This window comes from Anopheles gambiae, chromosome 3 (genome assembly GCF_943734735.2).
Source record: "Anopheles gambiae chromosome 3, idAnoGambNW_F1_1, whole genome shotgun sequence".
NCBI classification, from domain to species: Eukaryota; Metazoa; Arthropoda; class Insecta; order Diptera; family Culicidae; genus Anopheles; species Anopheles gambiae.
Window position 1 is genome coordinate 4,289,717 of NC_064602.1, and position 15,591 is coordinate 4,305,307.

General features: G+C 47.1%; 2 protein-coding genes across 2 annotated transcripts; both read left to right on the top strand.

Annotated features, from left to right (window-relative positions):
* The first annotated feature begins 4,229 nt into the window (after positions 1 to 4,229).
* On the top strand, positions 4,230 to 6,587 carry LOC1277929 (cytochrome P450 CYP12A2). Its single transcript, XM_317441.4, has 8 exons — positions 4,230 to 4,690; positions 4,760 to 5,006; positions 5,064 to 5,180; positions 5,241 to 5,397; positions 5,464 to 5,579; positions 5,647 to 5,803; positions 5,865 to 6,113; positions 6,179 to 6,587. Exons 1-8 carry the CDS (start codon positions 4,387 to 4,389, stop codon positions 6,512 to 6,514), a joined length of 1,683 nt encoding a protein of 560 aa, XP_317441.3. The 5' UTR covers positions 4,230 to 4,386; the 3' UTR covers positions 6,515 to 6,587.
* Positions 6,588 to 7,073: 486 nt separating this feature from the next.
* LOC1268716 (uncharacterized) lies at positions 7,074 to 14,451 on the top strand. The gene is made up of 24 exons (XM_061662344.1): positions 7,074 to 7,350; positions 7,739 to 7,985; positions 8,054 to 8,170; positions 8,241 to 8,397; positions 8,466 to 8,581; positions 8,643 to 8,796; positions 8,858 to 9,106; positions 9,176 to 9,505; positions 9,819 to 10,125; positions 10,190 to 10,436; positions 10,528 to 10,644; positions 10,712 to 10,868; positions 10,935 to 11,050; positions 11,116 to 11,269; positions 11,334 to 11,582; positions 11,652 to 11,982; positions 12,330 to 12,632; positions 12,695 to 12,941; positions 13,003 to 13,119; positions 13,185 to 13,341; positions 13,400 to 13,521; positions 13,592 to 13,745; positions 13,811 to 14,059; positions 14,116 to 14,451. The coding sequence occupies exons 1-24, from the start codon at positions 7,152 to 7,154 to the stop codon at positions 14,449 to 14,451; spliced, it is 4,932 nt and encodes a 1,643-aa protein (XP_061518328.1). The 5' UTR covers positions 7,074 to 7,151.
* The last annotated feature ends 1,140 nt before the right edge of the window (positions 14,452 to 15,591 follow it).

The following is a 15,591-nucleotide window of genomic DNA, read 5'->3' on the forward strand; positions in this document are numbered from 1 at the left end:
CCTTTCTTTTATTCATGATTTTATGCTCCAACATTGTATTCGGCAAGGCCTTTTCCCCCGAGGGGAGAAAAACAGCATCCTTTGCCTGCTTTCTAGCACGTGTTATTGTGGGTGTAAAAACGCCCCTCCCCCAAAAAAGGGGAGTGCATTGTGCTTTAATTTATTCCCACTGACGACCAGCAGCGGCTGGGTGTGTGAACACAATAGCCACCAAGAATTGCCTTAATTTGCAGAATATATTTCCCTGCTTTGTTTCTTAGCAGGCCATGCCAGCGCCATGAATGATTTGAATCGCTCGGACTCCCATTTGTCCAGCCCCAGCGCCTGCTATGTGTGGTGGGGGGAAATAATCGGAAGAAGAGTCTCTGTGTGTGCGCGGTGTGTGTAAATGGTGTGTGATGTTTATGTTGTACTTAGCACGTGAACGGGAAGCTTTATCGCATTTATCGTTGCCTTTGCGGCTTAGCCGCATTTTATGCGATGAATAGATGGTGGCATAAATTGTGTTCATTGTGTGTGTGTTTTTTTTTTGTTTGCTTTGTTTTTTCGCACCTCAATGGCTATGCTTCAACGTACGCGCCATTTATGCTCAGCAGTAAAAAGGGCAACGAAGTGCTAAACTTGCATGCATGTTGGTTATCTGCTTTAATTTCCTTCCCATCCCCCCCCCCCCACCCCGTTTGAGGCAGGCTCAAACAGCTCGAAGGGGGCGGGTTTCGTTATCGAAACGAAGACGATTAGTTCCGCTACTGTGATTGCGTTAATTAAAGGAGCATCCATGTGTTTCATTAAGTTTAACTCACACACACCCGAGCGCACCCGCACTGTGCATAAGCGGGAGGTTGAGAAGGGGTGGCGCCCTTTCTTGCTCGGTTTGCCATTCCGTGGTGGTGAAGGTTTGTTTTGCGAAATGAGCGTAATGAATTCGATGAAAGGTTTTGTAGTTCACACCTCGCCGGAGCGCCACGAGCGCCACCGGACAAAAGGTAAAGGGAAGGCTCACTGAAGCGGTTACAGCACAATAAAAAAGGGCAACAGCAAACCCAGCGAAGGGTGTCCTCGTTGATTGGAGCAATTAGCTGCCCTGGGTGGAGCCCATAACACACATAAACACACTGGGCATCTATTGTTTTATTTGATCGAGGTTCTTTTTTTACCAAAGCTGGGCAGCGCAATGTTTGTTTTATCGGAACGGGAGGGTTTTTCGCAATCGCAATCAACCATCAACCAGTGCCTGGAGAAGTGTGGAATGTAAGCCCACACAGGCTTTTGTTGGTCGATTGGTTGATAAAGTAAAACACCGTTTCACTTAACGTGTTTGGCCGCGTCGCACAGTAGTTGCAAGTTGGTAAATGGAGCGTGTAACTGTTTTGCCAGGTCCATTAGCAATGGGTTGTGTGAGGTATGTTGAGGCTTACGCTCCTTGTAGATGATCGCATTGAGTAGTATTTCTACTACTGAAAATGCTTCAAAGGATTGGAAAAGTCTTCAAAAATACATCCCAAAAAACTACTGAGAACTCCACAAGGTTGTCGGTCGCGTGACTGTTCCTTCCCGGTACTGCTACCGGTTCCATGTTCGTGAGGTTAAATCCTCTCGAGACCATGTTGACATGTAGCAGTACCCCCGAACCAGAACTACCAGGAACTCTCCCTCACTTACTCTCTTCTTCTCTTGCGTGTGTGTGTGTCCCTCTACCATTGAAGAATAAAAATCATTACAAACCACCACAACGGGATGCATCCCTCTGCCCGGTCCAGTCTGAGTCGCTGGTGGTCAAAAGGAAGCAACCAATTGTGTGTGTGTCCCTTTAAGGATGAGCAAAAGAACGGCGGGAGTGTCCTCTGCAGAAGTAAGCTTCGCTTTGTGTACGTAAGAGAACGGGGCCTTGTGTCCTAGCAGTAGGACATCTAGGAGAAAAGCATTGGGTTGACCAAACACAGCAGCAGCAGCAGCTGGTGTGTTGTTGTTGTGGCCAGGACAATAGCAAACAACCAGCTTGTGCCTTTCTGTGGTAATGAATCGTTTAATAGAAGATGGTAATAATATTTGCTTTGTGACCGACTGTGGCCTATGCATGTGATGCGCGATGTATGAAAAAGGCAGATGTTTAAGAAAGAAGCTGTTTTTTGTTGAGAGTGAATGCTAGAGTTTTGTTGAGATAGACACAGAGCTACAGGACTATGTTCTTGGCAATAAAATGGCGAAAACGCAGTTAAAACTATCAGCAGAAATGAGCTATAATTGAAGAATTATACTAATCAATTGAATAAAACAAACACACTAATAGGCAGACACCATCAAACAGACCAGCCGACTAGAATTCCGTCCATCTTGCTGCTCATTCCACTTTCCCCTCACCTTTGGCAACTAAAAAAACCGGTGCGCAACACTCTATTTTGTTAATTTTAATTAAATAAATTTGTACCTACGTGTGTTAGCAGCGTGTTCACAGCAGCAACAGCAGCAGCCAGATCGCTGACGCCTGATAACAACACGCGTTGTCAGCTAGTTGTCGCACTACTTTACCTCCCCCCATCGGTTGCTCCTTACCCCCTTCTGGCAGGAAAGGGGAACCCTATCATCACCCCGATTGCGTACGTACACGGCTGCGAAGGTCAAGCTGCGCGCGTAGCCCCTTTTGCGCGCACTTTCTTTCGCAAAGGTAGGTAGCCTGAGCGCGTTACCTGACACGACAGCTTTGCGCTCTGCCAATTACCACCATTATGTTCGGTGACGATGACGGTGGTGGCGGTTCTGAGTGCGAGGACACATCCACTCAGTGTGTGAGGGGGGGGGGGGGGGGCATGTTGGGTGGTAATTAAATAATTACCGGGCTTAAGCTGCTCATTACTAGTTGACTTGTTTTATAACATTATTTGCTGAGCGGTGAGCGGTGTGTAATGGAGCTCCTGGGGAGGAGCCCGTCAAGCTCCTGGCGTTGTTGTCTGGGAACTGTGTGTGTTGTTTGAGATTGTGTGTGTGGATAAGCAACAGTAGCGTGTGATTTGAAGCGTACTAAGATGGGTTATTAGATCTTTGCTACATTCAAACAACTTTATGTTTGTAGTCTCATAGCTTTCTTCCTTATTTGGACGACCATTTTGTATTTTCAAATAAGTACCAACATGGCTGTACAGGTTATGATGGGGTGCATCATAAAACGGTGCAAATCACCCCCTCAGTGCCAGAACTCAATCACCCAGACCCCCAAAACGGGACCGAAGCATGACAGAACAGAGCACAGCCCGCCTTATACGATTCGTTAAAGTGAACGATCACTTACACCAACCAACGGACGGTGTTGCCCCGTATCCGTGCACCATTCCCTCTTTCGATTCTTGATGAATCATACCGTTAATTGGTTTAATTTTCCTTTCTCGACATCCCGAAAAAAAAGCCTCGAGGACATGGAGAGAAGTTTTAATTGGAAAGTTTCTTTCTCTCTGCCGTCGCCTGTTTGCTTCCCCTCATACTCGGGGCCTTAAACAGGCCACGATAAAAAGGGAACACATTATGATGAGTCCCCATCTCTCCCACCCACCCCGTGTAAGGTGGAAAGGTAATTGAAAAATCAATCAAAATGGCACCGGTTGCCCCCGGTTCGGCACCGCGTAAAGTGTTGATGACCGTGCTCTTTGCATGCGGTACGATCGCGTTTGAAGTTGGCAGGTTGGCGGCGGTGGCCGCGATCACGGGGAAATCATCTCCCGCGGGCCGATTGGATTCGACTCAATTCGGACCCAATTTACCGAGCGGCGTTCATTTTCTATTCCAGCGGCACTGGGTTTCGTCGGAGCGGGCAACATTACATTGACTTCAATTATGGCAAAAAAGCTCACCACCGAGCCGGTTGCCGGTGCTGCCGAAGGTGATAATTTATACATTCCGTACGGTTTCTCTGTTGACTCTGGGGCGAAGTTTATTGCAAAATCGCGTGTTTGCCGGTGTGGTTCGATTGGGCCTGGTTACGCGGCTGTAGGGCATTGCAACGTACACACCATTGAAGTTATTATTTCCCGCACAGGAGCAACTCACAGAGGCAATCATGATGATGATGATGTAGTTGTTCGGGAAAATATGAATTACGCTACAAGTATGATTAAAACAGTCGGTGGTTTGTTTGACGTTTTGAGATTTACCCTGTCCCTTTAAGGGTTAACGTCGGCCTAGTGCGCATTTTTTGGCAATTATATTGCTCCAACACATAGACACCTGCTAATTGAACCGTCAACGAAACACATTCATACGCGCTACAAATGACCTCGCGATTAGACGCCGCGTATACACTGCTTCGCGCAAGATAAACGCCGATCCGAATTCACGCATACGCGAAACCATGCGCAGGCACACGCATACACCCGATCTCGTGTGCAGAAGGCCGTTATGATTTTGTTACATCGCGTCACAAACACTCACGCATATTGTTTGCGGTGCGGTCAGTTTCACGGCACGATGGGACGGTCGCATCTCAGTATCTGTCTGTACGTTTGCCCGTTCGCGATGCTAAAATTAACAACCGTCAATTCGCTACGCTTCCGGCCTTTCGGTGGTGCGGTTCGGTGGCGTAGCGCTACCGCGCAACCAGCTGCTGACACGTCCGTCGATCCGGAGTGGGAGAACGCGCTGCCGTTTGAAAAGATTCCCGCACCGTCGTTAATCGGATTTCTGAAGGAATTTGGCCCTTTTGGTAAGCACCAGAACCAGCTCTAGATAAGCAAGTGCTAGTGCAAGGTTAACGTTTCACGTTTTCGCACAGGTAAATACAAGGATGGTAATCTGTACGATATCAACAAACGATTGCGCGAGCTGTACGGTCCAATCTTGCGGATGAACGGTTCGTTTGGGAGGGAAGATTTGGTGATGACGTTCGTACCGGAAGACTTTGAGAAGGTACTGCGCTCGGAGGGTCCCTGGCCAAGGCGTACGGGGATGGATTCGTTCGTGTACTATCGCAAACAGCATCGTCCGGAGTACTTTAAGGGCTATGGCGGGTTGCTGGCCGAGTAAGTGACCCCGTGTTTGGGTGTGGCATCTCTCTTGAAGATTTGCGTTCATTGCAGACAGGGTGAGGACTGGCACAAGATGCGAACGATCGTCAATCCGATCATGATGCAGCCGAAGGTCATCAGGCAGTACGTGGACAAGGTCGATACAGTGGCCCGGGAGTTTATGGCAATGTAAGAGATGGAAAACCTCTAAAAGAGAGACTTTTAACAATCTAATCCCGCGTTCGATAGTGTCCATGGTCTGCGCGATGAGAACCAGGAGTTGCCGGCTGACTTTAACGAATGGTTGAACCGTTGGGCATTCGAAACCATGGGTGTGCTGGTGCTGGATTCACGGCTTGGTGTGCTGGACAAGGACCAAACGCCCGAAGTTACCCATTTCATCGATGTAAGATCTTTTCGGGTGCAAATGTAAATGGGATCAGCTCGTTGATACTTGCCTCGTACTTCACAGCTAACAAAAGAGGCAGTCACCTTGTTCTATCAGCTCGATATACTACCATCGATATGGCGGAAGTTGAAAACACCCGCCTTTTACAGACTGATGCGTGCATTGGACGAGCTTTATCAGTAAGTACATTCCCGGGTAAGTACAGTAATGTTTACAAATGCTTCAATGCTGTTGTTTTAACTCCAGTTTAATTGCTGCCCGAATCGATGAAGCTGTAATAAGGATGGAAAAGAATCCAAGCGCTGATCAGGACACGTTGAGCATTCTGGAGAAACTGTTGAAGGTGGATCGTAATGCGGCCTTCACGATGTCGATGGACAGTTTGTTCGCTGGTGTTGATACGGTATGGTAGTTCAGCTCTAACCAATTGAACAGTCTCCTTGATATTACCCCAATTTCCACAGACCTCCTCAGGATCGACGGGAATTCTGTACTGTCTAGCCAAGAACCCTGAGAAGCAGGAGAAACTTCGTGCCGAGTTGCGGAAGATTATGCCCAACAAGGACAGTCCACTCACGCCGGATAGTATGAAGAATATGCCGTACCTTAGGGCTTGTATCAAGGAGAGCCTGCGCATGTATCCACCGACCTCGGGCAATGGTCGTTGTACCGGAAAAGACCTCGTTCTGCAAGGATATCGCGTTCCCAAAGGAGTAAGCATCATTAAGAGTTGTTTCACAGGACTAGCTCAGGCTAATGGAAAGCTTTTCTGCTCCAGATTCTCGTAGGAATGGGCCAGCTGGTACTGCAGCGAGAGGAAGGCTACTTTACCCGCCCGTCGGAGTTCATGCCGGAACGATGGCTTAGCGGGGAGGCCGCGGCCGGTTGTCCCAGTGCCAAGGAGGTTCATCCGTTCGTCTACCTGCCGTTCGGGTTCGGGGCCCGTTCCTGCATCGGTAAGCGGTTGGCAATGATGGAGATGGAGATACTGGTGTGTCGCATGGTGCGCAAGTATGATGTTGGTTGGAATTACGGCGAGCTGAAGTACAGAGCGACACTTGTCAACATACCTGCGAACGATCTAAAGTTCCAGCTGAAGGAAGTGAGCGATTGAGCAACTGCTTAGGTAAGGTGCTAGTTGGTAAGGGATTACTGTTTTGCAAATAAATGGAACGAACCAATGTTCAGTGGTCGTTTGTTTGATTATTTCCACTTCAAACGACCCCCAGTGAGAAATACCATTAGCAAAGCGCAATTTGCGGATCACCTTTTGACTCGGAACACTTGTTTGCAGGTGTTCATCAGATGTTGATGACATGATTAGACACCAGATGGACAATGAAACCCTTCACGCACACATGTACAGTTACGTATCTCCAAAGTCACGGCCAAACCGTCGAAGTAACGCACCAACACACACGCGCATGGGCCAAACAAAGCGCGCTTCGCGTCGACATCTAACAAGGTCACTGGTAGCGTTTGGCCGTTGCGTACGCGTCGCTGTTGAACACGATGTGGAACGTAAACATTTAGCGACGGATGCTACCCTCACAACCAAAACCAAATGTATACGATGCGGTAATTTGCAACGCCGATAAGCTAGCGCGGTGGAGTTCGCGTCTAACAGCTCTTCAAGGAAATGAATGAATACTTTTCATTAGTTTAAAACTCACATTTCACTGCAAAAGGTGTGATCCATATTTTGTAATTGTACATCTATTTTTGTACTCAACCTTTATCTGAACTGAAAAATGTTGATGCGCCGTTGCTGTTTGATGAAACCCATCGGATGTACCCGCTCTGTCCGGTGGCGTAATGTTCAGGCGCAAGCGCAACGGAACATTGCAACTGCAGAGCATGTGATCGATCCGGAATGGGCCACAGCTAAACCGTACAAATCCATTCCCGGGCCAACGCTGTGGCAGCTGTTCCGTGGGTTTTCTAAGGGTGGTAAGTGTGCCAACGACAACGCGCGATCGCGCGCGATCGAGAGTGTGACAACAAACGCTGTTGTGCGGCGCAGTGAGATCATTTGTGTACGCGTGCGGCATACGAGAGTTAGCTTGGTTAGCACACACAAACACACACACAGAAGCATAGTATTTGTGATGATGAGGTTTTGTTTTGATTGAGCGTAACGTAATCTATGCGCCCGTGTTGACCGTTTCCGCAACCGGCTGGCGCTGGCTGTGTGTTTGTGTGGGATGAATGAAATAGTAAAGGGCACGTATGACCTTGGCGCGTTTTGTTTACATACGATCGCGGAGATGAGTTTTGATATTTTGACGTAATTGTTGAATGCTTAAGTATTTAAATATTGATCTTCAATCTTCGACAGGCTGCTACGATGGACTTAATCTCATCGAGCTGCATATTCGTTTGAGGCAAGAGTACGGAGATATTTACCGCATACCAGCGGCCATGGGCCGTGCCGATGTTGTGATGAGCTTTGCGCCGGAAGACTTCGAAAAAGTGTTCCGTACGGAAGGTCAGTATCCGGTGCGGCGCAGCTTCGATACGATGACGTACTATCGGCAGCAGGTTCGGCCAGATATTTTCGGTGAACTGGGTGGGCTGGTTACTTCGTAAGGAGATCCGTTGCGTTAATGGAAGAATTGCTTTATTGAAGTGTTGAGTTGTGTACACTTTTCAGCCAGGGAGAATCGTGGCAAAAGATGAGAAGGATTTGCAACCCGGTACTGCTGAACCCGAAGACGGTGAAGGTGTATGTCGAGCAGATGGATGCTGTGAGTCTTGAGTTCATGGAGATGTAAGAAAGGAATATGATCAATATTGAAGGAAAGATATGGGGTTTAACAGCTTTATTTGCTATCCAACAGTATGGCCAATCTCCGCGACGAAAAGAATGAACTGCCGGCCGATTTTAACGAATGGTTGAGTCGATGGGCCCTCGAGACGACTGGTGTGTTGGCGCTGGACACTAGACTGGGTGTGCTGCATTCCACGGACTCCGGAGAAGGACAGAGGCTGGTAGATGTGAGTGAGAATAGCTATAAATACAACATTTCACTTCAATTACATTCATACATTCCCATAATATCCAGGTTGTGAATGAGATCTTCTGTTTAACGTATCAACTGGATGTGCTACCATCGGTCTGGAAGTACATCAGTACTCCAAAATTTAACAGACTTATGAAACTGTTTGATAAGCTTACTAAGTGAGTATTGCTTAACACGCGACTATGCTATGAATGTATCACCCTTTTCAATTGTTTCAAGTTTAATATTGGATCAAATCGAACGAGCGATGGTAAGATTTGAAAAGAATCCAACGACTGACAGCAATCACAGCGCCCTCAAGAAGCTGTTGAGCATTAACAAGCATGTAGCGGTGATCATGGCGTTAGATATGATATTTGCCGGCATTGATACGGTAGGCTCTTTTCCAGGATTTTAGTTTTGCCTTTCCTTAATCATTCATCATTCGATTCTAGACGTCAGCGGGCTCCGTTGCCATACTGTACTGCTTGGCCAAGAATCCCGAAAAACAGGCAAAGCTACGCGCCGAACTCTGCACGATAATGCCAACGAAAGATACCAGGCTAACGGCAAGCATGATGAGCAATTTGCCATATCTTAGGGCCTGCATCAAGGAGGGTATGAGAATGTTTCCCCCTGCGGCTGGGAATTTTCGTGCCACCGGACGTGATATTGTGCTGCAGGGATACCGTGTACCGAGCGATGTAAGTGACTTTAGGAATATATTCGTTTCTTTACCATAAAAACTCCACAAAATGTTCTTGCAAAAACAGACGGACATTGCGATGGGTGCACAGGTGTTGTTGAGGGATGAAAAATACTTTCACCGTCCGACCGAGTTTATTCCCGAACGGTGGCTGAACGATCGTGACGCGTCCATCCCGAGCGCGAAGGAGGTGAATCCGTTCATTTTCCTTCCGTTTGGGTTTGGTTCGCGCAGCTGCATTGGCAAGCGGTTGGCAATGATGGAGATGGAGGTGATACTGGCCCGGTGGATTAGACAGTTTGAGTTCCGGTGGAACTACGAGGACTATAAGTTTCGCACGACCGTTATCAACATGCCGGGGTGTCCGCTGAAGTTTGAGATCAGGGATTTAGAGGACTAATATAGAGGTTATAAAGCAGGGTCAATTTAATTGTTAAAAGATCTTACAAATTTAATAAAAATTGCCTATTTATACGATCGTATTGTCAACACATTTACAACGCCTATCTTATCGAGTCGATACATACATGGCTATCAAGGGTTGATATGAGCATACGGTAGGTGGAGTGAGTAATAATCGCGGAATGAGTTTGCTATTTTCGGGCCGCGAATGTGTCTGTGCGTCACTTCACGCATACACAGTACAGACTTCCACGTACGCATGTATAGGTTTTGCGCTAACAAAATCACTTTGCACTCAGATTAGATAGATCATTGTAGGGCGAAACAGTCGCTTCGGAATCAGCTGGTGTAGCAGATTGTTCAAGGAGCAGTGTCGAGTTTTCTGTGCAAAAAGTGTATTACAACAAAGTGAGTGCAGAATGAACGTGTTAAAATCTCCACTGTGGCAACATTGGCTACGATCCAGCGTGCTTCCGTATGGGACAACTTCGAACAGACTGCTGAGTGCACAGGCCGCGGTCGAACACGTAGATCCGGAATGGTCCACGGCGAAACCGTACGAATCAATCCCCACTCCATCGTTTATGGAGATGACCCGGATGTTTGGCAACAAAGGTTAGTTAAATTAGGTGTGTAGAGGTGCTATGCACAATTAGAATTATGCTCCTTTTTTATAAAGGTCGTTACGCAAATCTGGATCTGGTGGAGTTGCATTCCCGCATGTGGGAAGACTACGGTGATATCATTCGCTTTAAGGGAATGTTTGGTCGCCGAGATGTCATTATGACGTACAGCCCACCTGACATTGAGAAGGTGTTCCGCAACGAGGGACAGTGGCCAATACGCCGTGGGTTCGATAGTTTTACGTACTACCGTACGCACGTACGACCAGACATCTTTAGCGAGACGGGCGGTCTAGTCACAGAGTAAGTAGTTGCATCTTATCATCTACTGAAGGAAGTGAGAGGTGTAAACCTGGCAAAAGCTGATATGAATCGTTCCATTTCATACTTTCAGACACGGTGAAAAGTGGCAGAAGGTGCGCACCATCGTAAACCCGGTAATGATGCAACCGAAAACAATTAAACTTTACGTCGATCAGGTGGATGAAATAGCGCGAGAGTTTATGACACTGTAAGCGTTAATTTGTGTACGCTAGGCAAGGATGGTAAGGTGTTTTACAATCTCTTTTTTGTTGCAGGGTAGCAGGCATGAGGGATGAGAAGAACGAGCTACCGAAGGACTTTGATCAGTGGCTTAATCGGTGGGCGCTTGAAACGATGGGTGTTCTGGCGCTGGACACGCGGTTTGGTGTGTTGAAGGATGAACAGACGGAGGAAGCCAAAAAGATCCTTGGAGTAGGCATCTCTGACGATTCCAACTAATTACGATCAAGTTATTAACGAATCATTTGAATATTCCAGCTTGTACGTAACATCTTCGAACTAACGTATAAGTTGGACGTGGAAATGTCGCTCTGGAAGTACATCAGTACACCAGCTTATAGGAAGATGATGAGCGTCTTTGATGATCTAACAGCGTAAGAAGGTCGGAAGAGGAAGCCCTACAGAGCCAGTTTTAATTTGCTTGTCCGTCGTATTACAGATTGATCATGGCCAAAATCGATGAAGCGAAGCAGCGTGTCGAGAAACAACCATCAAACTCAGCCAATCAAAGCGTACTGGAGAAGCTGCTTAAGATCAACAAGCACGTTGCAGTGATCATGTCGCTTGATATGCTTATTGCTGGAATTGATACGGTATGAGCTATGGAGGTGCATCTTCCTTCCAAAAGACTTCCAAAATAACAATCATTTCTTGTAGACATCATCCGGATCGACCGGAGTGCTGTACTGTCTAGCGAAGAATCCGGAAAAGCAGGCAAAGCTGCGTGAAGAGCTGCGCGCCATCTTGCCCAAAAAGGACTCTCCATTGACGGCGGAGAATATGCACAACCTCCCATACCTAAGAGCCTGTATCAAGGAGGGTCTGCGGATGTATCAACCCGTCGCTGGAAACATGCGTGCCGCCGGTCGAGACTTGGTCCTGCAGGGCTATCAAATTCCAAAGGGAGTAAGTGTACCTCAAAGAAGCTGAAATTAAGAAGAAAGTGTACTGAAAGTGTTATTTCCATCGTTCCAGACGGACATTGCCATGGGTACGGCGGTATTGCAGCGTAGTGAGAAGTACTTCCGCCGAGCCTCGGAGTATCTACCGGAACGTTGGCTTTCCGAACGCCCTGCAGATGTGCCGAGTGCAAAGGATTCGAATCCCTTCATCTTCCTTCCGTTTGGCTTTGGTGCACGAAGCTGTATCGGTAAGCGGCTCGCCATGATGGAGTTGGAGATGATTACCGCCCGGCTGGTGCGGCAGTTCGAACTGCGATGGAACTACGATAAGCTGCACTTCAAGCAAGCGTTGATCAACATTCCTGCCAATCCGCTGCAGTTCGAACTGCGGGATGTAGATCACTGAAACAGTGGGAACTATGTTCTATATAACTGTGTTATCTGTGAAGGAGAACCCGAACAAACTGTCTTCCTACGACTTGAAACAAATTGCAAGTATTGAAGGCATTATATGAGCTGTACAGGGTGGATCAAAATAATTATTCAAATGCTAAAATACATCTGAAATAAAAGTTGACACGGTACCTTACAAACAGCTGCTTTAGGAAATAAGACATTTTCTGAAAACGAATATAAAACATCATTGATAAGATTTACTCACAAAAACGCCCACTACAATTCAATGAATCACCCTGTTTTATCATTGATGTGTGAAAATAGCTTGTCACCCTGCTGTCTAGATAATAACGTTGTTTGCTAGCACACTTCACTAGCACGCTGCGATTGATTGAAGCACTCAGCACCTTCAGTTCGATGCACCCTTCGCGTATGTTAGTTGTGTGCGCGTGTGATTTTCCCTTCCGAAAAATGGCTTGGCGTACTTTGATGCAACGGTCTCGTGGTTCCACTGAACGTTTGTGCGCAAAAAGGTATGTAAACACCGTTGCCGCAGCAACGAAGCAGTACATCGATCCGGAATGGAGCAACGCAAAGCCGTACAAAGCCATTCCCAGTCCGAAGTTGTTGGCATTTGCGAAGGAATTCAAAGAAGGAGGTAAAGCGACCGTTGATGCCTAAAGATCAACTACTTATGAAAACAAAAACACTTCTTTGTAGGCCGTTATTACGAACTCACCGGTGCCGATCTGTTTGCTCGATGGCGTGAAGATTACGGTGACCTGATACGCATCAAGGGAATGTTTGGCCGACCGGACATGGTGGTTACCTTTCAACCGGAAGACTTCGCAAAGGTATTTCGCACCGAGGGTGCTTGGCCGATACGGAGAAGCTCGGCAACGCTATCCTACTATCGGGAGAAGGTGCGCCCGGAGGTGTTTGGAGAGCTGAGCGGGCTCATAACGACGTGAGTGAAGGTGCGAGGCCTACGATGGTACGTTTCGTCGAGTAATTACTGTTCTCTCTAGGCAAGGTGAAACGTGGCAACAGCTGCGGACCATCGTGAACCCGGTGATGATGCAACCGAAAATCATTCGCCTGTACGTGGATCAGGTGGATGCTGTTGCGAGAGAGTTTATGACAATGTAAGATGGTATGAGTATGGGAACTTGTGGATGTTTTTTTAGCTTAAATGTCTCATTATACTTAGTGTGGCTGAACTGCGTGATGCAAAGTGTGAAGTACCGGCCGATTTCAACCAGTGGCTGAACCGTTGGGCACTAGAGACGATGGGAGTGCTCGCACTGGACACGCGGCTTGGTGTACTACGACCGGAACAGACAACAGGAGCAAAGGCTATCATTTCGGTATGTTTAGAGCGAATGAAAAATAATTGTGATTAAGGTGTTTATTTCGACTCTGCAGCTTGTGCAAAAGATATTCGATCTGATGTATCGGCTGGAGTTTGAACCTGAATATGTTCTTTGGAAATACTTCCAAACTCCATCGCTTAAGCTGCTGATGAAAGAGTTAGATAATTTAACGAAGTGAGTTGGAAAATAGAGATATAAAACGGAAACCTCAGTTACAAGTCTTGTCATTCTTGTACAAATGTAGTCTTGTGATGGGGAAAATCGATGAAGCAGTCCGGAGGATTGAAAAGGCACCCAAGATGGAAGGAACTCAGAGTGTCCTGGAGAAACTGCTGAAGACGAACAAGCAGCTGGCGGTGGTGATGGCTTTCGACATGATAATGGCCGGAATCGATACGGTAAGGTTGATCTTCATCAAGTGGATCATTAAATTCGAATGACTTCTTGACATCACTTTTCGCAGACATCATCGAGTACGTTTGGCATTCTGTACTGTCTCGCGAAAAACCCATCCAAGCAGGCGCTACTGCGCAAAGAGCTGCGTAGTATTCTTCCGCATCATGATTCACCCTTGACGCCGGAAAACATGCGCAACTTGCCGTACTTGCGTGCTTGTATCAAGGAGGGACTACGGCTGTACCAACCAACGCCAGCAAACGTGCGGAACGTGGGCCATAATATCGTCCTGCAAGGATACCGCATACCGAAAGGAGTAAGTAGTGGAAGCGTCCATTTACAGGTCAATTTTTAATGCTTAAATCGTTTTAGACGGAGGTAGTGATGGGAACGCTAGCGTTGCAACGTGATGCAGCTTACTTCCCTCAGCCGGACGCATTTCTGCCGGAAAGATGGCTACCCGAAGGACAGGACACGGGTGTACCCAGCGGAAAGGAGGCACATCCGTTTATCTTTCTCCCGTTTGGATTCGGTGCAAGAAGTTGCATCGGCAAACGACTGGCGATGATGGAGATGGAGATCGTTATTGCACGGCTTGTGCGTAGGTACGAGGTGGGATGGAATTACGGCAAGCTCAAAGTGAAAATGGGCTTTGTCACTACTGCTACAGTGCCGCTTCAGTTCGAACTGAAAGACGTGATTGATTAGGGGCATCTATAAATAGCTCTGTAACGCTATCGGCGATAACGGTACGTCCGGTGGTGTTGGTACAAGTGTTTTGTGTGAGTCAACTGTTCTGATCTAATCTTATCTTGCCTCTATTCACTGACCTAGTACACTGAAAAAGGGTACCAGCTTGTTTATGATAATTGAATATAATTTGAATATTTTGCTCAACAACTCTTCCAATATTACACAACCATTACCATTGCCTTTTGTCACATAAATTTTGCAACCTTATTTTGATACTCGACTTTACATTACCAGTTTACAACAAAGTGTTTTGAGAATTAATTAAACAACAATGTATCGCAGAACAACTGCCCCAACAGACCATTCGAAGGTCCCGATACTATCAGGTCCCGTCTTAAGGTGTTGTTTATCGACGTGTGGAAAACGAGATTGTGACATTGATAACACAATTTACTACCTAACCCAACCCCGTAAGCTAATAGCACCAGCTTGGCTGTATTGGACGGTCGAGTCCATAACCTACCCCGAAAAGGGGTGCATGCTGTTATCACAATCTCCATGTCTCGCTCGCACCAGCATCGATGTGCATGTGGCAGGGCCGGCCGAAGGAAAACTAGCCTCCGAAGGTGAATAATTACTGAACAAATTCATTTAAATTGTGCATAATTTCTCAATTATTCAGCACACTAACACACACACACACTCGTACGACGGTAGCGCTGGATGGAAATGAGCTTCCGGGCGGCTTTGGCCAATCAACGGTAGGTCCTTTCACTCAGCAGCAGCAGCAGCAGCAAGTCGAACGCGTGTATGCACCCGTGTGCACTACCTACAGAGTGCAGTTTTTAGCCTGCAAGAGACACAAAAAAACAAGAAAAAAAGGGGGCTGGAAAGAAAATCGGCGCCTTGCATCGTCAACACATTAGCATGCAAATGAGCTCTGGCCACTGAAACGTTTCTGTTGTTTGTTGGTGATTAATTTCGAGGATAACAAAAACAAAACAACTGCTCTGCAGCTTTAGCTTTAAAAGGGAGCTACGGTTTTTGCGAGCACTTTTCTGCCTGTGACTGTGGCGAAAAGGGAGTTTAGCTGCACTCTAGTCACGATCGACCCGATTGGGGACGATTAGCACTTAAAGGTAGGTTCGCCCGCCC

Coding starts and splice junctions, on each gene's coding strand:
- LOC1268716 (XM_061662344.1), top strand. CDS start 7,152: ATGTTGATGCGCCGTTGCTGTTTGATGAAACCCATCGGATGTACCCGC. Junction 10,126..10,189: donor CCGGATGTTTGGCAACAAAG/GTTAGTTAAATT, acceptor TTTTTTATAAAG/GTCGTTACGCAAATCTGGAT. Junction 11,051..11,115: donor GTCTTTGATGATCTAACAGC/GTAAGAAGGTCG, acceptor GTCGTATTACAG/ATTGATCATGGCCAAAATCG.
- LOC1277929 (XM_317441.4), top strand. CDS start 4,387: ATGATTTTGTTACATCGCGTCACAAACACTCACGCATATTGTTTGCGG. Junction 5,007..5,063: donor TATGGCGGGTTGCTGGCCGA/GTAAGTGACCCC, acceptor CGTTCATTGCAG/ACAGGGTGAGGACTGGCACA. Junction 5,580..5,646: donor GCATTGGACGAGCTTTATCA/GTAAGTACATTC, acceptor TTTTAACTCCAG/TTTAATTGCTGCCCGAATCG.